This window comes from Hyaloscypha bicolor (genome assembly GCF_002865645.1).
Source record: "Hyaloscypha bicolor E unplaced genomic scaffold K444scaffold_73, whole genome shotgun sequence".
Classification (NCBI taxonomy): Eukaryota; Fungi; Ascomycota; class Leotiomycetes; order Helotiales; family Hyaloscyphaceae; genus Hyaloscypha; species Hyaloscypha bicolor.
In genome coordinates, this window is record NW_020194575.1 from 1,149,188 (window position 1) to 1,167,702 (window position 18,515).

General features: G+C 45.4%; 6 protein-coding genes across 6 annotated transcripts; 3 read left to right on the forward strand and 3 right to left on the reverse strand.

Moving 5' to 3' along the window:
• Nucleotides 1–161: 161 nt before the first annotated feature.
• On the forward strand, nucleotides 162–858 carry K444DRAFT_643275 (uncharacterized protein; the record flags this gene model as incomplete). Its single annotated transcript, XM_024884836.1, has 3 exons — nucleotides 162–179; nucleotides 299–603; nucleotides 696–858. The coding sequence occupies 3 exons, from the start codon at nucleotides 162–164 to the stop codon at nucleotides 856–858; spliced, it is 486 nt and encodes a 161-aa protein (XP_024736909.1).
• Nucleotides 859–996: 138 nt separating this feature from the next.
• K444DRAFT_403737 (uncharacterized protein) lies at nucleotides 997–1,964 on the reverse strand. The gene is made up of 3 exons (XM_024872549.1): nucleotides 1,716–1,964; nucleotides 1,494–1,562; nucleotides 997–1,418 (listed from the first exon to the last, which is right to left on the reverse strand). Exons 1-3 carry the CDS (start codon nucleotides 1,914–1,916, stop codon nucleotides 1,116–1,118), a joined length of 573 nt encoding a protein of 190 aa, XP_024736910.1. The 5' UTR covers nucleotides 1,917–1,964; the 3' UTR covers nucleotides 997–1,115.
• A 131-nt stretch (nucleotides 1,965–2,095) lies between these two features.
• Nucleotides 2,096–3,181, forward strand: K444DRAFT_663566 (BIG1-domain-containing protein; the record flags this gene model as incomplete). The annotated part of the gene is made up of 3 exons (XM_024886845.1): nucleotides 2,096–2,213; nucleotides 2,306–2,694; nucleotides 2,748–3,181. The coding sequence occupies exons 1-3, from the start codon at nucleotides 2,122–2,124 to the stop codon at nucleotides 3,179–3,181; spliced, it is 915 nt and encodes a 304-aa protein (XP_024736911.1). The 5' UTR covers nucleotides 2,096–2,121.
• Nucleotides 3,182–3,678: 497 nt separating this feature from the next.
• Nucleotides 3,679–4,562, reverse strand: K444DRAFT_529373 (FCF1 small subunit; the record flags this gene model as incomplete). The annotated part of the gene is made up of 5 exons (XM_024874803.1): nucleotides 3,679–3,950; nucleotides 4,020–4,063; nucleotides 4,173–4,301; nucleotides 4,353–4,459; nucleotides 4,527–4,562. The coding sequence occupies 5 exons, from the start codon at nucleotides 4,560–4,562 to the stop codon at nucleotides 3,679–3,681; spliced, it is 588 nt and encodes a 195-aa protein (XP_024736912.1).
• Nucleotides 4,563–4,845: 283 nt separating this feature from the next.
• On the forward strand, nucleotides 4,846–6,654 carry K444DRAFT_613042 (uncharacterized protein). The gene has a single exon (XM_024880262.1). It carries the CDS (start codon nucleotides 5,339–5,341, stop codon nucleotides 6,377–6,379), a length of 1,041 nt encoding a protein of 346 aa, XP_024736913.1. The 5' UTR covers nucleotides 4,846–5,338; the 3' UTR covers nucleotides 6,380–6,654.
• Nucleotides 6,655–10,680: 4,026 nt separating this feature from the next.
• On the reverse strand, nucleotides 10,681–11,826 carry K444DRAFT_403855 (uncharacterized protein). Its single transcript, XM_024872550.1, has 3 exons — nucleotides 11,153–11,826; nucleotides 10,833–11,107; nucleotides 10,681–10,774 (listed from the first exon to the last, which is right to left on the reverse strand). The coding sequence occupies exons 1-3, from the start codon at nucleotides 11,522–11,524 to the stop codon at nucleotides 10,714–10,716; spliced, it is 708 nt and encodes a 235-aa protein (XP_024736914.1). The 5' UTR covers nucleotides 11,525–11,826; the 3' UTR covers nucleotides 10,681–10,713.
• Nucleotides 11,827–18,515: the final 6,689 nt, after the last annotated feature.

The window sequence follows — 18,515 nt, forward strand, 5'->3', positions numbered from 1 at the left end:
GGCTCGTGTCTCCAAATCCGACACTGCAACCTCGTCAAGAAAGCTCATGATACTTCAACTCCACCTCCTGTAACAGCATCACGATCGACAATTTTCTGCCTTGCACTTCTTTCCTACCTGCGCATACCCCAGATACCGCTGACTACAGACCAACCGCCAACATGGATCGCATCAAGGAAGTGAGTTCATCCCACCACACAACCCCGCCATTTGAGGCAGAAATCGAGCAGAGCTCCAAGCGTCACCAGACTTCCTGCGTTTCGCCTCCATTCGAAGCATGCTGACCCAGGGGACGTAGAAAATGAACTCTCTGCGCATCGAGGCCGATGAGGCTTCTTCCAAGGTTGAAGATCTCCAGAAGCAGGTCAAGACGCTCGAGCAGGAGAACCTCCAGAAGGAGCACGAAATCACCTCCCTGACACACAAGAATTCTGGACTCGAGGCTGAGGTTGACAAGTTGGAGACTCAGCTCAAGGACGCGAAGGCGATGGCTGAGGAGAGCGGTATGCATGGCACACAGAACGAGACCCTTCAGCGGAGACTGCAACTCTTGGAGGAGGAAGCTGAGGAGGCCGATAAGAATCTCAGAGAGACTAACGACAAGTACGTTTATGGCATATCAAAACCTGCTCTTCTCGCTCCATTGTGGCTGCGGGAGTGCCATTCAGGAGACCGCGTAAGCTGACCATCCTCAGGCTTCGTCAAACAGATGTCAAAGCCGGCCACTTCGAACGCAAAGTCCAAGCCCTCGAGCAAGACCGCGATCAGTGGGAGTCGAAGTACGAGGAGATGGCCAAGAAGTACGCCGCGGTGCAAAAGGAGTTGGAGGACTTCCAGGCAGAGATTGGCAACATTTGATCTGCTTGCGCATGCACATTGGAAGTCTCGGCACAGTGAAGGAATGATTTATTAGAGGGTGTTCATGATGAGTGGATGATGGATGGATGCATGGAATGGGTACACCATACGGAGAGGCATATTCGATTGGCAATGTGCTCTGGTTCTCGTAGACGTGCGAATGCGAATGTCTCCACGGATGGCTCTGGCTTTGCTTGTTAGGTAGATATCAATGAAGGTCGTATATCAGAATTATCGTCGCCATCCATTAGGTATATTCAGCTATTGCCCTTCCTGGCATCAGCTCTCGCCTTATTCCCAGCCTTTTGCTTTCCCCGCGTGAACTTTCTCTCTGCTTTACTCTCATACCGAAACTTCTTCTTCTTCTCCTTCTTGGGCCATTTCTTCTTTTCCTTACCCTCTCCTTTCTCCTCCAAAGATACAAGGTTTGGTGCTTCAGCATCATCACTGTCCTCCTCTCCAACCTTCTTCAACCCCTCCTTCGAAACATCAACCGCCTCAACCGTAACAGTCGTCCAGCGATCCTCGTCCACATACTCCTCTTCCCTATCCAACACCTCCTCCGCCTCTGCCGTTTCCTCTTCCTCTTGAATCCCACCCCACACCTCGCCCTCCTCTTCACTATCCAATCCCGCACCAAACCCCGAAACCTCCTTCAATATAGCGTTCACGGCATTAACATGCTCCTCCAGCTCCTGTTTCCTCTCTTCCCTTAACTATTTCCAACAAAATCAGCACCCATCCAGTTAAAGCCGCATTCACAAAAAAGTGTAGAATAGAAAGGGAAGGGTAGAACGAACCTGCTTCCTCATCCCCACCCTCTCCTCCCTCATCTTCTTCTCCGCCTCCGCCTTTGCTCTCTTCGCGCGCTCCACCTTCCTCTTATGAAATCCGGTCAGATAATCCGCCCTCGCATTGTCATCAAAGGAAATCTCGTCGACATTGTGCTCTGTTTTTCGCTTCTTGTTCGGATTTGGGAGTAGATTCCTCTTCGGTCGAGGATTGTTGAAGATTCCTGGCTGGAGCATTGAGGTCGCCATATTTGTCTCCCTTCTCATCAATCGATTCTCGGGAATTGGAGGACGTGATCGTGGATTGGGGGAATTGGGATCGGGGAAGGAATTCGAGATTATTTTTTGGCGGGGAAGGGAATCCCAGCGGAGCTTGCCGAAAGCGGGAGCCTGAGATCTCAGCAGGGAGCCACACTTATCGAGAGCTCGCGTTAACTTCATCATTGCTCTTGATCAACCAGCAGCATACAAGATGAAGGCCACACTCCTTGCGCTCGCGGCCCTGGCTGCCACAGCGCAGGCATTCAAAGACACCTCGCCCTTCCTGATGGTATCGAGTTCTCCGTACGCTCTTCCTCCCCCCCCTTTCACTTGCAGCTGCCTGCCCCATCCTCGTTCAACAATCCTTAAGAACCTACAAACTAACAAATGAATAGACTCCCCAAACTCGAATCCTCAACCGGCGGCCTAGGGCTCAGCAAAGAAGTCGTGCAATCTACGAAAGAGATCCTGAGCAGGTGCTCGAGTGATCTCTATGTCATCTTCTCGCAGCCCGAGATGGCGATACAGGACATTGCCTTCTCCCCATTCCTGAAATCTATGGTCGAGCAGAAGAAAGCTGGGAACCCGGGTGTGGTTATGCGGGAAGTGCTTGGATTCAACGGTGCAGAGAGCATGGATCTCGTGCGGTACATTCAACAGAAGTGCCGTGCTACTTTCTCGCAGAGTTTAGAGGAGAATGGGGAGGGGAAGAGTGTTGTGTTAAAGGAGTTCCCGGCGTTGAGTGGGAAGGGAGAGGAGAGGGAGGCGCTGGTTGGTGATCATGGTACGCCCTTACTCTTCCCTATTCCCCGCCAATTGTACAAATGATACTGATAGATGGCACCACAGATGCGGCGCTTCAAAAAGAGCTCCAACAGCTCCCGCTAGGAAAGACATACACGCTCCTCTTCCTCAGCACGGCACCTCCCTCCTCTCTGCCTGCATCCCCTTCGCCAATGGAAAAAGACGCCGAGAAGTCGAAAGCAAAAGAGAAATCGATTGTCTACCAACCCGACTTCGACAACGACGCAGTACACATGGACTTGAAGCGCAACCTCGCGCCATCGAGAGGCGATGGGCCGTTTTCGGATCAGAGGCCGCTGTTTGAGCAGTACCAGTTCTTTAACCCCGGGCTGTTTATGGGGCTGCTGGTGGGCTTGATATTGGTTGCGATATTGAGTGTGGGGATTAGTGCGATTGGGAGCTTGAGGGTCAGTTATGCGGCGTTTGAGAAGGAGATGGGGCCGGCGGCGCAGAAGAAGGCGCAGTGATTGTGAAATATCGAGGCAGAGCGAGGGGAACGGGAAGTGGGGAGGACGGAGTTCATTGTACGATTGTACGGGCTGTATAAAGTATGGGACAAGGGCTCTTCTTTGCTCTACTGGTGCCAAGATATTGCTGGCCGGTTTTGGGGTGCGAGACATAGATAGGTTGCTAATAATCGAAAGCAAGATCCTTGAAAGCATCATTGTGATGAGTCTGACACCTTCTGTAGTTCTTTTATCACTTGCTGAAGCGAGATACTTAATTGAAAGTTCTACAGCAACCAATGTCTCCAGTGTCCCTGTCCACATGGACAGGATGCATTCTTCATCTCTGCAAGGGCAAATATGTTGCAAAGGCACAACAGCAGCCAGCTAAAACGCCACTGATATCCCACCAAACCACCAACTCCAACAAAACTCCACAAAATGCCACCATTTCCCGCTCCGAAAAACGCCAGACAATGCAGTCCCCCTCCCTCTCCTCTTTCTTCCCAGCCATCCACCTACTTCTCAGGCGCATCCGGCAGCCTCTCAACGACCATCTTGCCTCTAGCAACGCTAATTATAGGCACACCAGGCACCTTCCTCACCCTCCTCTTCAAATCTCGATCATTGGTCCCGACAATATAGATCTTGCTCTTCATGACTCGGTCCACGATGCAGTCGTCTGCGTATGTTCCCTTGTGATCGCACTTTAGTCGCTCCCATCTTTCATCTCTGGCTATTCGGAGGGCGATGCGGTATTTTGGGCCGAGCTTTTCGAGTTCGGCCATGACTGGGGGATGGAGTTAGTTTGGAGGGGAGGGAGGGGGGTGGGGGGGAAGGTGGAACGGGGGTTTCGAACCGCAGGATGTGATGATGGGGATGCATTTGGCGTATAGCGTGTCCCTGTGGTGGTGGTTAGTATTTTGGTGGCGGAGAACCGCGGATGCAGGGAAGGGGTGGACGTGCTCCAAGAGGGAATGAGAGGAGTGTGCTGGGGGAGTGGAGGACGTACATCAATGTCTCCAAAAGAGGCAGTTTTCTCTGTACACAATGCGACAGGAAGTTCGTGTCTACCAGTATATTGTACGGCGGAACCAAAGCTGTATTGTACTGAAAGAAGAGGGCGGAGGAGACCTGTGGTCTGGAGAGGGGGAGTTAGCTGGGAATGGCGAGGGAGGGAAGGCAGATGTACACTTCGCGGACAACATCTGCGCCCTTTTCTTTCTTCTTGGATTCGAGTTCTCCCTTGGCTTGGTTTTTCTTCAGTCTCGCGTCGTTTTGCCCGATCACTCGCTTGACCTGGTGTGGCGTGTTAGCTTTTTGAAGGACTTTCTCCGGAGGGGGAGGGGAAGAGAAGAGTTCTTACGGCGCCGAACTTGCGGGTCTTCTTTGCGACTCCCATGTTAGATATCTGCCTCTGAATACCGGAGTGCAAGATTCGAGTGGTGCGAATCGAATGGTTGTCGTCGTTTTCTCGCCCTTCCTCTGCGGCTCAAGATTTCTCGATACCCAAACTTCAAAATATCAAAATCTCAAAATCTTTGAAGACCGGGATTAACGTTCTGCCGCCCCGCGTTGCCAAGGCGACTATTAATAGTGATGCCACCCCAGACTAAGCCTTATCAGGCCACAGCTTTGGAATGCAGGAACCAAATGCCGAGATCACGAGCAACACGAGAAATCAAGACCAAGACAGGTTAAGTGAAGACATCGCCGGCGGGAACTCCTCATCCCTTTACGAGGCCAACAGCAGGATTTGACCAACATCCTGCCCACGCTCGTTACGCCTCTACGCGCATCAATTCGAGCATACGAATTCGTATTCGCGATTACTGCGATTCTCTCTGTCTTCCAGTTTCAGAGTTGGAGGGGCAATTAGCCTGCATCCCTTGACACCACGACAAAAAACTTGCCAGTTGCTTGTACGACCAGCGCTCAACCTGGGGTACATCACGGTTTACTATTTGATTACGGCAGACGCAGATCCGCAAGACCAAGGCAATTGCTGGCTGTGATTCACTTTTCTTCCTCACTCGCCATCAAACCTCGATCGTGGTTGTGGTCTGCAAACAAAGAACCCTCGGAGGCCACCCTCGCCTCACTGCAAGACGCCTCTCTCCCTCGCTCGTCCACGAACGTCTCGAACGCTTTGTACAGCAATTGGATAGCAGAGTCATCATGAGGCTCTTACAAAAATCATCAGTTCTCTCCGCGGCCCTTGCGGTCTCGCTGCTGGCGACGGGTGCATCCGCGCAAGATGCTGCTGCTTCAGATCTTCCCAATCTCTCGACGGCTACACAAGTAAATGGGAAAACGAGTGCTGATACCAATACTGGCACATCGGCGGCAACTACTGCGGCGCTCCCAAAACTCCCATCTTCAGGGCCCAGCAACAGCGGACTTCCGTCACTGCCAACGGATCTGCCAACATTGACGGGTGTACCTACAATCGTCACTCCCGTCGTACCCAACACCAACCAAGCCCCCTTCATGCAACAAAGTACCATGCCCGATGGCACAGTCTTCATTATCGTCGGAGCCATCCTCGGCTTCATGGCCACGAGCGTCCTCCTCTGGCGTGGCCTGGTCGCCTGGGCCCTCCACCGCTCCGTCAAACGCGCCGCCCTCGCTCAAAACACTACAATGAACGACACCAAGACCCTCTTCCGCACACCCGGTCCGCCACCCCCAGAATTCTACAAATACAAGGACCGCAAGTCTACCATTTCCCTAGGCCTTATGGGACACAAGGGTGGCAAGAAGGAAAAGAGAGGGAATAGAACCACATCAACAGCAGGCACCGGAGCCGGCGTAAGCGCAAGCAACCTTTTCTTCTCCCCTACCGCAGGCGCAGCAACAGCCTCCCTCTCCAACGCAGGGAACCGCGGTTCCAACTACCTCCCAGCAGGCTACTACGCTGCGGGCGCCGCCCAAGCTGGAGCAGGTCAATCACATGTTACTCTCGGCCACCAACCATCTATCAGTCTCTCTAACCTCCAGCAAACGCAGGGATACCCCAGAGCAAGCCGTATGGGTGAGACGCCGCCTGATAGTCCAGCGGATGGTGCGCAGAGCTCGAGTACGCTGAATTTAAGCCTGGGGTATGGTGCGCAGGAACGCGCACCGAGTGCGTTTCTCGAGGACCTATTTGATGGGGACAATGGGCCGCCGGTTCCAGGGCATCACCAGAGAGCTCATTCAGGGAGCCCGAGATATTGAGAGCGGAGGTGACGAATGATTGAAATTGGCATTGCGTGGACAGAACAGGAAAAGGGAAAGGAAAAGGTGATGACGCATGGGATGGACTGGGAAGGTGCATAGTTTGGTCTGTACACTGAACGGGTTCTTGCTTTTCTGGAGAACGGCATTTTAAGTTCCTTTCTCGCATACTGTTCGGAAAAGGGGTAGGGGTGACGGGGTTTGATGATGAGAAACGAGTGGAGATGTATATAGCTAATGCTGCTACTGATGAAGAATGAAGTTTGTTCTACAGGTCCCTTCTCGGCCGCTTTTCTGTCTCTTTATAAACTCACCCCGGATCATGGCCAAGTCCAAGGAAAAGGGGTAGTGGCGGGTGCTTGGTTTTGAGACGAGTGTCTGCAACCCAGTCCGAGTACGAGTCCAAGACCTCGATGTCTCCAGTCTGTGTCCGCCCTAACAAATCTAAGGAACGCTAAGAAAGAAACTACTGTCTATCTTATAGTATATAGAATCTTGGAGAAGCGAGGTTGTGCTTTCATAAGGTTTTCGCTCAGGGTATTCGATGTCATCGCTGAAAACTGGGGGAGGGGAGATGAGAGTCGTTCTGATGTATGTAGGAAGATCAAGGGGCGGGGGGGCGGGGAGGAAGGAGAGGAGGGGATAGGAGGGGGGTGGTCTGTGGATATTCGGGAATGGATCACAGGTGTGTGGGTGGGTCTGGCGGGGTGATGCTCAAGAGACAGGATCTGAAGTAAGATTTTACGAGTACTTCTCTTGAACTCCTCATTAATGTCTCAGTGCCAGTAAATGATCTTCCCCCTTTTTTTCTTTTTTCTTCTTCTCCTTCGATATTGAGCATGTTCCCTTGTGAAGTACGTTTGCTCGCAACGCACCAAGCGAGACTCGGGACCTTCCCGAGGGATGCGGCAAGCTGAAAGGGGAAGGGACAGAACTGCTTTCAAGAATGTGCGCCTAAATTGAACCTGAAACTTTCGTGGAATTTCAAGCTTCACTGCATACAGTTTGGGTAAAGCACTTAGTAACCCCCGAAAGAGGGGAGTGTTGAAGATAATGGTTCAATTGCCCCTTCCGGGTTTCACCCCTGGGGATCTTTGTTTGGCCGCTGGGGTACACCTTCGGTTCAAGAAACCATGGTGCAGGCCTGGTGCTTGGGCCTGGCTCCCCCTTTTCGGACCTCGCTTGTGGATTCCCGTATCAACAACGTCACCTCCCAGGAAACGTCGGCCAAAGTCTCTGAGCACAAGCTTCTGTATTCCGCATTCATACACGCTGGGGGGCCGTTTTACTTTTCCCCGCTAATTGGAGTGTTGTTTTCGTGGCAGGTCCGCTGCTGGACATTCCGGTTTTTTGAGTGAGCCGTGTTGGTTGTAAGTGTATGTAATGCACATGCAAGTTAGGCATTCGCAGCAGCCATTGGGGTACCAGTCATACGCAGTGTATGCCGTTTAACCACTTCTGGTATGAAGCACAATCTTTCCAACCTGAACGACGTGACATAGCAAATCAGTTGGATCACAACCTCAGTAGACGCCATCAACGCTCAGAAATAGTCGAGAAGGAAATATTTCTAGGATCGCCGAATCAGCAAAGACCAAAACGAAGTTGGTGGCAGCACAAAAATCTGAGGTTTGAGGACATCGTGAAGAAATTCTCCAGCCAGCATGCATCCAAATCTGGAGAATTAAACCCTTTGAACCTATGCCACACGAGATGAGTTTCAGACATTTTGATCCAAAATCTCGACTCATTTCTTTACCTGACCAAGGAATAACTGAGATTATTTTAGCGCGTGTGGCTTGCACAAGCAAAGGGGATATATCTTCATGTTGCACTTTCGAGTGAGAAGGCACGTGAGCGGGGCATTACCACTTGTAAGATGCTGAATTTGGACCTAGGGTTCTTTATTACTTTGGCAAGTGCTCAAATACAATGATCTGAACTTCCTCTAGATGCCGATTGTCTAGTAGATAACTCGGCGTAACTGCTTAGGACCAGTGCAATCGAGGAGGACACGGTAAGGATTCATTGTGAATTGCTTCTGAGCTCTAAATCGAGCAGTGCCTGGGAAACAGAGAACTTATCTCTTCATTAGTCTTACTTCGCCTTCCTAGACAGCCGCTGGCAGACTTTCGTATTGAGATAGGAGGAGGTTTGTATAGGATGGCATTCTGCTAGGAGCCGACACGCGACTTGCTTGAGTCGCATCACTCTGAGCTAGAAACAACCAGTGTCCCTCATTTCTTGGGATATTAAGGTCCATTCCTCACCCTCAAATTGTCAACTGTGGGATGGCATTGACTCACAATTTTACCTGGTAAAGTTCGAAATATCGACTGAAGCAAGTACAATTGTTCCGGGGTGCAAAATCTATAGCAAAAAAGAGTGACGAGTCTTTTCTTATAATTGCAAGAAGGAAACGAATTAGTAAATTGTGATTGAATTGAAATAGGGTATTTTTTTCGGCTTGAAAATCAAAGTCTGAAAGAAGTTTCTTGAGTGTAATGCTAGATCTAATAGACGTTTGGTTGGTCTTAGTTGAAAGACCAACCAGAATGATTTCAAGCCAACCAGAATTGTGCGCAAAAGAATAAGGACATTTAAGCATTCATAAGAAGGAGAATAACAACTCAGAAGGGTGTGGAAGTGAGAAGATAGGGATTGGTGATGCGAGAGGGCTCAGGGATACAGGTGCGGGGTATTGCGGGGTCACATTTGCAGCCTCCAACGGATGAATGTTTATCACGGAATTCCCTCGAACTTCTCAACGACCCGATAATAAAAGGACTATTTATATATTATACGTTAGCAAGTCCCCATGAAGGGGAACCATTTTTGGCACTCTCTAAGAAGACCCATTGAACCGTTCCTCGGCAATCCCCCCCAAACGCCTCATCGTTGTCGACGTTGCCCGGAGCGTTGGAAGCTCAAGGGGTGGGCACGCCGTCTACTTGAGCTTCCGCCAGGTTAGGCTCCGTCAGGGTTCTAAAATGTATGAAAGATGAGTAGGTCGTGAGGTATCTAATGCGTGATGGCAATATGTGATGGATGTGTGGACAGCGTCGGCGCGTTTCGAGAGGTCTGTGAGGGGACACAAGTTAATGCCCAAGTCACTGCCACCATTACTTCGACCAGCCCAAACCTGTATTTTGTTGCCCTCACTGCCACTCCCCATCACTACATTAGAAGCAATAAAAAGCTGGACGGAGAAATTTGCGAGAGGTACGATTGCTTCTCAAGTGTTTAGTGCTCAGGTAATACCCGAGGAATGCGGATGCGCGAAACCAAGACAGGGAGGGAGCAGCGTTCAGGAATGTACTGTACACTTAAATCACAACCGAAAACTCGCATGACATTCAAACCAAGTCACGATACAGCTTGCAAATGCTCCTTTCGTGGATCATTGGTGTTGAAGGTCGGTCGGTTCCTTGAATGCTGGGTGCCGTCCTGGGTGAAGTCGCGACCCCTCGTTCATTTCACCCAGTTCTTATTTTCTTCCTCAACGACTGACCAAGAAACTTGGTTTGACCACTGGGCCGAGTCAAGGACCTGAAGCCTGGAGGCTGAAGGCAAACACTACCTCAGGCCCATGGCCGATTGGCCAGGCGCCTTGATGCGTGCCTGGTGCCGGCTCCCCCCCCCCCCCCCCCCCCCCCCCCCCCCCCCCCTTTTCTTGACCTCGCTTGTGGGTAAATTATGCTTGCGAATTCGCCTCCCTTGAAAGCGTAGACCAAACACCTTTGGCACAAGTTCTATACGCAGCATTCGCAAACGCTATCACATGTATCTGGCCCACCATCTGTTGAGACAAGCTTCCCAATTTGTTTTTGATTTCTTGGCTGCTTTTCTAGAGAGCCAGTCCAATCTGCCCAAGTTGTGTTCCAGAAATCATATCTGCCGAGGGCCAGAACAGATCTCAATCCGTATACACCCCTTTCGTCCCTAATCTGGCTTGCCAAACAGCGAGTTCCACAGAGCCCACAAAGAATCTAATCCGTTTCCATTAACCATTATGTCCATTTACGCCAGCTGTATGTACGCCAGTTCCCCATCTATTCGCCTTGTTCGAGAATGTGATTTTCGGAAAGGGGAGCCGTTTCTTCAAGTGGATCTAATTGGACTTCGGCTTGGATTTCGACGTGGATTTAGGGAATTCTGGTTCGGGATGCTAGGTGCTTCGTCAGACACTATTTGCAATGTTTATTGTGCTCAAAGACTTACCGGTGGAACAACCACGGGAGGTGCAACTTCAGCTTGGTTACAGACTAGTTCTCGAGCCGTTACCACCCAAGTGTGTTTGGTGTCTCCCTCACGGGAAGCTGCAGATTGAGGGTTCATATTCGGGGCAAGTGGGGCCTTTGTCGTACAAGCGCTGCAGGACTCTTTCTTGGTCTTCTGGGATGGTTTTAGGAGTTGAATTGCGATTCTGGATAGAGTTGCTGGCCAATGTCACTTTTCCCTTGAATCTCGTCGTCCATGAGCTTCTAGCGTAGCGTCCGCTGTTGCACGCGTGCGCCAATCCTCCAGGGGGTAATTTCCAACGTTCCCCACCATCACTTTGAACAAGAACAGTTCAGTTCCGGACAAAACACCATAACCCCTAGTTACGCCACAAGTTCGTGTATATTTTACAGTGTATGAACACGGGTGGGCTGTCGAAGAGGTGAACGGCAGCCAAAATGCCCAGGAAAGCTTCTCGTCGTTAAGTGCTGTACAGTCAAACATCTTCTTGCGGATTATTAGCTCTGCTACGTCCCTGCCCCGATGCTATACCATACCCGACACGCTCAGATAATGTAAAACCGCAGAGATATACCCGTCGATTTGAGCGCGTTTTTGATGTCGGTAATTAATGTCACGTGATATCAAACGGACCGGGGCGAGGATCCCTGAGCGCCGAATCGGGGTACCAGACATCCTGAAGTGCCTGGCACAATTGCAATTCGTTGGATATGTATGGAAATGATGGTATACTATCGCAAATCGAGTCGATTCGTATCGAGGGTCTTGATTGGGAGGGTATCTCTTCGAGTGTGCCTTGCCAGTCTGCCGAAGCGAAAGATCCGGATGGAGGTGTGGTTTGGTATTCGAAGAATCCGCAAATCGACGTCGGCGGGTTTGCCAAATGTGCTTCGCCTGCATCATACTCGCAGATATCGTAGGTTCTATATGCAAGTGCTTTGAGAACTGCAGCGGAGATTCTGACGTGGAGAGAACAGGTCGACCTGTGAACTTCTGGTTTCGATGTGTGGAGATATCTTGACGCGGTCATGTATCTTTGTTATGGGTGGAAGGCGTGCGAGGTTGGGACTTGTTAGCAGTCTGAAGCTCCTGTTTCCTTCGGTTGGGGCGTCGGAGAACGCTCGTTGGTGCCGGCCCTTCTTGGTTATGGAGGGGAGGTTTGGGAAGTACTCGACATTTCTACCTCGCACAAGGTGCTACTTGTCTAGGCCTGCTTGCCACTGCCGAAATCATTGGAGATAGCTCCTATGCTCAATCGTTGACCTCACTGATTTCTGTCAGCGATGGCTTTATCAACGCGCATAGAAGCCACGAACACCACGTTACTGGAAAGGTCGGTTCATCATAAGCCTGCTTGAAATCCTTGAGCTATAAAGCCGGTTCGGTCGTCCCGTCATATGGTGTCCCCAGGCTTGGGATGGTGGGATTTCTCTTGTCAACACACATTTCGAGCAGGTTGTCATGCCATCTGCAAGTCAATCAGCACAATTTTAAACTTGTACGTTTGCATACTATACAGCTCCCTTTGATGACGCTTCCAATTATAAGAACGAAAGCTAACTGCTGTCGTCGATTGAAGCTAGCATCGAATTACACGCCATCGGATTGTTGCGTGCCGTGAGAGTGAACAGAGATCTTGGTGCGTTTCTGTGACTGCTGCCACATTCGACGGCGGGGGTCACTCGGCCACGAGTGCGCGCTTCTGTTTCCATGACTTTGACACAGTTTCGCGATCAACCGACTCTCAAACTATTGAATATGTATTCGAGCTTGGTTTTGAGTGGATTGGTACTAGGTGAGGCTGCAAGGACGATCAGAGTCCTCGGCCAAGTATAGGTGAAGTTGGATACCAAGGAATGGTTCAACGCCCAGGCATGGTCGATGTCCAGGTAGAGTTCGTGGTCAGGTGCATTGTTGGAAAGCCGAGACTGGAGACTGATGGACACTCATTTGAAAGGATGCTCTGGAGTTGGCTTCAGGTCAGGTCGCGGATATCCGGTGCAGGTCCTGGAACCAAGGCCTGGCGAACATTGTTTGGTAGATGGCCAAAAACACGGGCAAGCAGAGGCTCCGCTGGTCGTAGAATCGGACGGCGCATCGGTCGTTGAGGATGTGTGGCAATTTGCAAAATTCCTCAGTCGAGAAAAGAGGTTGCAAGGAGTGGGAGAGAAGGTGAGAGCGAAAGAGAACGAGGCAAATTTCAGGCTTCACAGACACGGGGCTTCACAGGAGAAGGGTGCATAGTGGGATCCGCGCCTCATAGATATGGGACTCTCACGTAATTAATGTTTCTTAGCTGCTGCGTCCTCCAGTTTCTTGCACTCGGCACTCTAAGTCTATTTTCTCTTCTTATCAGGAGAACAAACCTTCTTCAGTGGTCTCTCTGGGGTATGCGACAACTTTCACTCGACTCATAATCCCGTGACATTTGAGCAAGACTTGAACTCACCTAACGAGATTCCAGCCCACCATATGCAGCCCACCATAGGAATATGCAGCCCACCCACACGCTGAGACATTCGCCAGATTGGGGCAGCGAAGATGCTGGGACGGCGGAGAGGAAAGCCACCCGAGCGCTTGCTTATGGTTTCACCTAGCCGGATCAGGCAGTAACTCCGTGTTCCGCGCAGGGGACGGTCTTTATGTTCCGAAAAGGGTTTAGATCCCAGGGATTGAAATGATTGGCAAACGATTCAAGTTCAACCTCACTCCCTCAATGCATCCATCACCAACGAGCAGCGACAACGCGGCACACCATTCGGCGGCTTCGGGAGAAAGGCAGAGCACTCATCGAGTCCCAAATGTGCGCAACCATCATCACGGGTTGAGTGCCACTTCAGCGTGTTAGCTCGCCGCGTCCCCAGTATTTCAGGGCTCGCCCGAAATTTTCAGGCAAGGCCAACGCTGCAGGGCTTGCTTCGGTCGGCAGTCCGGGTTCAGCAGAAATCCATCTCTGACAGGATCTTTAACAAAGACAGCCGCATTGAGTCGCTTGTTACGGGCTCGAGTAGAAGTGCGAATGACTGAGCTTGAAATCCAAGGTGTGAAAACGTTTCCGATGTCTCCGATCATGACTGAACGGTTACAAAGTTACAATTGCAGAGTGGTGTGATTTCTGGAATGTCTCGTACGTATGAGAATCATACCGTAGGATACTGGGAAGGAAACTGTTGCCGGGATCAGCCCCCAGAGCCTCAGAGGCTTTTGCGCGTTTGACCACTCGTCGAGACTCGTGTTGATGCTCCTCTCCGAGGGCAATGGGCTCACTTACTATCTGCTCGGGTAATTATCACTTCGGTTGTGTATCACATGAAGTGTCACCAATCTTCGGTGCAAGTTTCTTCAGGGTGGGGGGGAGAACTCACTCATCCTTGGTGCCCGAGCACCAAACAAATTTGAAAACGATGGGGCGAACCTCGAATCGCAAGCCTCACAGCGTAAGGGCGTCGCTGAAGCCTGCAAAGCCTGCAGCGCCTGCCTGAGCGTGAGAGGCCTCACCGATGACCACGAAAACGGACGGCAATAATATCCTTCAGACCTACGCAGCGTAAGATACTTCTGAGGGCAATTTTCAGGAGATCGGCAACAACTGACAAATAGCGCTTGTTCGTGCGACAAAGTCTCCGAAAACGCACAACGCGGAACAGCGTCAAGTTGCTCACAATACTGGAGGCATTCTCTCCGCATCCCTGCACACCTGTAGTAAATTTCACTGGTTGAGCCGTCAAAAAGCACAAACGATTTCACAGCGGTGATTGGGAGAAGTGCACATTCCCGTTACACGAAGGGTCGCGTTCCCTTACATTTGATTCGCAGTACTTTTGAGCATGCATTGTGAGCCACTACTGGCACGTGATTTTACCTCACCCTTCTTGGATGAGATTAATTTGATCTACAAATGGGGGAAAGGATTTTCTGGGCTGCCCCTGTCTGTCCTCAAACTGAAAAGGCAGCTCACGTCTTGTGGCTTCCAACCTGAGCTGTTGACGGCCAGTTTGTCCAGACTCCAGACTGATCTCTTGGCGATGGCTATCGATAAATCCTACAGACACTCGAGCACTCCCTTTTCGGCAGGATCCAGCTGTCTTGAGCACGAGGCTGGGGAAGAGGTTGTCTCGAGTTGAAATGGCCCCAATTTTGCATCGTATGCTGCAGGGAGGGGTTGGGAAAGCAAAAAATCTGCCTGTCGACTTTTGACAGCCATTTTTCGCTTCTACGAAAGCGCGCGGCGTTGAAAACCGTCCATCTGCCAAAATGCGAGGAACACCAAAATCGCTACATTTAGAAAATCACACCAAATCTCAATAGAACGCCCGAAACTCCTCAAAAGTGCTTTACATAATAAAAAAGAAGCAGATCTAACTTTGGCGAAAGTTTATAATAATAGAATATAAGGCGGAATTATGAGAATTTTTGTAATGCAGCATTAAAATCGCGCCCGTCCTCGCTTAGCGAGTTGGACGGATTTCAATGCCGCGCGCTTTTGTATGACACAGATTGCTACCCCTGTGCCACCTAACGTGCAAAAGCTGTGGCATTCCAAATAAAGCTGAAGCCCGAACCTTCGCCTTTGATAGGTCTGGCCGCCATACTCGGTGAACTGGAATGGGCGTGGAGAAGCTAGGTGTAATTGGTCAGGTACGATTATTCTTGCTCACGATTCCCCAGACAGCATTCCTCCATTGAGGCATTTAAGAACACTCACTCTTTTAAGAAGCAAATTCTGTTCCTTTACTACTTTTAATAGTAATTAAACCACATATTTTAATACAATTGATTCAAAACAATAATAATTAATATTTTAAAGTTTAAAAAATATAATAATATATCTATTTTTAAAAGAAAATATATAATAGATATATATAAGCAAATATTAAATATTATAGATTTGGTTTCTTATTTTGGGTATTACTTATATTAGAATTATATGAATTATACTAGATTATATTTCTTAATTAAGTAAAGAGCTATTAATTAGTCTTTTATTAAAATTACTTCTTAGAATTAATTATATTTATAAGTATTATTTTATAGCTTATTCATTTTAATTACTCATATATTACTTTATTATTATTAGTTTACTAGTAATATATAGTACTATTATATATTCGTGGAATACTATTTGTATTAATTAGTAAAGTTATTATTTAGAAGTAAGAATTATAGTATTATAGTATTAATATATAATCCCTAAATCTGCTAATCCTAAAGGAGTCTAGTCTACTAGTCGAGTTACTAATAAAATACGAGATTATATAACTATATCTCGTATTCCATATCCTATTACTTATATCCTATTACCTATATCCCGTATTCTATATCCCGTAATTATATACGTAACTCCCAAAGAAATAGCTATACTAATACTAGAAACTCTCTAAAAAACGCAAAAAATAGGGTTTTTTTCTAATTATATACAAATTCCCTAATCCGGCCTAGTACCAGATTTCCCAAATACTCTATATATTTATATTACTTCTAAGGTTTTAGTTATATACTAAAAGCCGCAGCCTTTTATATATAACTTTCCCTCTTATAATATTCTCTTATTTCATATATCTATTTCCTATCTTATTTATACTTAACCTATTTCTCTATATCTAATTATATGATATTCATATTAATTAGGTACTTGAGGGCATTTATTAGCTTTAATTTCGTTATAGAATTAGCAGGATTCAATTCTTTCTTAATCTATTTAACTTCTATAATTTCTTATTATTTATATATCTAGTAGAAGTATATTATATTAATTATTAAATGCTTTTCTCAAGTAATTCCCAATTTAATAAGACATTTATATAATAACTTCGAATTTATATAGACTACTAGTAATAGTTTTATTTCTAGTACTTTATTAATTATAGATTTAACTAAAGCGCCTATATTAAAGCTATAAGCTATATTATAGAGTTCCGAAACTAGAATACTTCTAGTAATTCTCTTGTATTTAGTAAAGAACTAGTAAATAATATTAGTATATCTAGTTCTATTTACTAGAACTAGAATATATCTAATTTAAGAGAAAAGATCTCTATTATTTGCAAATAAAGCATTTATAAAAATAATTAAATATAAGAACTTCTTTACTAGCTTTATAAATCTTAGTTCTCTAGTAATATTTTTAATTTACTATTAAATATACTTATTAAGTGCCTTTATATTAGTTTCCGAGGGTTTAATAACTTGAGTAATAATTAATAGGTTATATAAAGCTTCTAGTTAATAGACTAATATAATATATATTTCTCTAGTATATTAGGTAATATATTAGTTCTTAATAAGGAAATCTTAATAAATAGTATTCTTACTACTTATAATAGTAATATTTTTTATAGAAATAATATCTTTATTAAACTTGAGATTATAGTTAGAAATAAGATATTTATACTTTTTAGCTAAGAATTTAGTTTTATAAAGCTTTAGTTATTCTGCTTTTATAAAATAATTAATTCTAATAAATAGAGTATTATTAGTTTAAAGGCTAATAATTCCGAAGAGTTATTTACTATAGAAAAAGCAAGAATTATAAGTTAACTATTTTATAGAAAGCTTATTAATATAATAGGAATAGTAAGTCTTAAACTAGTAGTTTCTAGCTTCTAATATATTATATAATAGTTTTATAACTTTTAGAACCGAATTATTATTTAGATTTAGCTTTCTAGTAAGCTTATAAAATAAGTTAATATAAAAATTATAATTAAATAAAATTATTAATTAGATATAAGCTTACGAGATATTATATAAATATAGCTCTATAATATCTATTATTATAGTAGTAATACTAAGGATAATTCTCTGGCTAATATATTAAATAATAAGTAATTATATTAATATTATATATTTCTTATTATTATTATAAGCCTAGATAACTAGTCTTAATTTCTTAAGCTCTCTCTTTATATTCTTATTCTTAATCTTATTAATAAACCGGGAATTAAAAATATATACTTTCTTTAATACCTGAAATCTAAAAGTAACTTTAAATATACTTTTTTCTAAAAGGCTAGTAATTTTAACTTAATAGAAGTTCTTATATAAGTTATTATCCTATAGAAATACTATAAAATCCGGGTTTTTATAAGAGTATTCTCTATTATATTTTAGTAAAATAGCGGGAATAATAAGAGAAATTATACCTGTATTATCTTTAGCCTTATTATAAAGTTCGGAAATAGATTTATATTCGGGGCTATTAATAATAACCTTAATATCCCCTATATAAAAGAGCTTTATAGAGATTAAATAAAAGATAGTATTATTATATAATAGAACTAGTATATAGTTCTTTCTATTAATAGCTACTAGCTTATATGGCCTATTCTAATTATTAGATTAATTAGTATTTTCTTTATATTATATAAGAATATCTGAATTCAAGAAAAGTTTATAAATATTAGTAATACTAGAACTATTTCGGGTATTTAGGGTATTTATAATCTAGTATCTAGCTTAAAGCTTCTAAATTTCTATTATTACCTTTTTAAGTACTACTAATTACTATAATATAATTAGTAATAAGGTATTATATTTAGTTATTTAAGGTAAAATACTATAAACCAAAAGAGTTAAAATAATACTATTAGGTCTAGTAAAATTATTAATAGCCTTAAAGGCTATTTAAAGTATAATATTCTTATTAATTCTATTAATTTCGTTTATAATAATAAAATAAGTATATTAAATTAGGCTATAATAATATTTTATAATTCTAATAGAATTATAAGCTTTTACGGGAATAATTTTAATCTTAGTTCTTATAGTATTTATAAACTAAATAAACTTCTTACTAGTAAACTACTTTCTAGTATCTGCTATAATCTAATTAAAAGGGCCTAAATAAGTATTAATCTAATACTACTTTAGGGTATTTCAAGTATATAATATACTA

Excerpts from the sequence above, each read along its gene's own strand:
- K444DRAFT_403737 (XM_024872549.1), bottom strand. The coding sequence starts at position 1,916 with ATGAGAAGGGAGACAAATATGGCGACCTCAATGCTCCAGCCAGGAATC. Across the intron at positions 1,563-1,715 it reads AGGTGGAGCGCGCGAAGAGA|AGGAAACAGGAGCTGGAGGA; the intron begins GCAAAGGCGGAG and ends TTAAGGGAAGAG. Across the intron at positions 1,419-1,493 it reads AGGAGGTTTCGGGGTTTGGT|GAGGTGTTGGATAGGGAAGA; the intron begins GCGGGATTGGAT and ends GCAGAGGCGGAG.
- K444DRAFT_613042 (XM_024880262.1), top strand. The coding sequence starts at position 5,339 with ATGAGGCTCTTACAAAAATCATCAGTTCTCTCCGCGGCCCTTGCGGTC.
- K444DRAFT_403855 (XM_024872550.1), bottom strand. The coding sequence starts at position 11,524 with ATGATGCAGGCGAAGCACATTTGGCAAACCCGCCGACGTCGATTTGCG. Across the intron at positions 11,108-11,152 it reads ATCTGAGCGTGTCGGGTATG|AAGATGTTTGACTGTACAGC; the intron begins GTATAGCATCGG and ends ATAATCCGCAAG. Across the intron at positions 10,775-10,832 it reads CGACGAGATTCAAGGGAAAA|AAGACCAAGAAAGAGTCCTG; the intron begins GTGACATTGGCC and ends AAACCATCCCAG.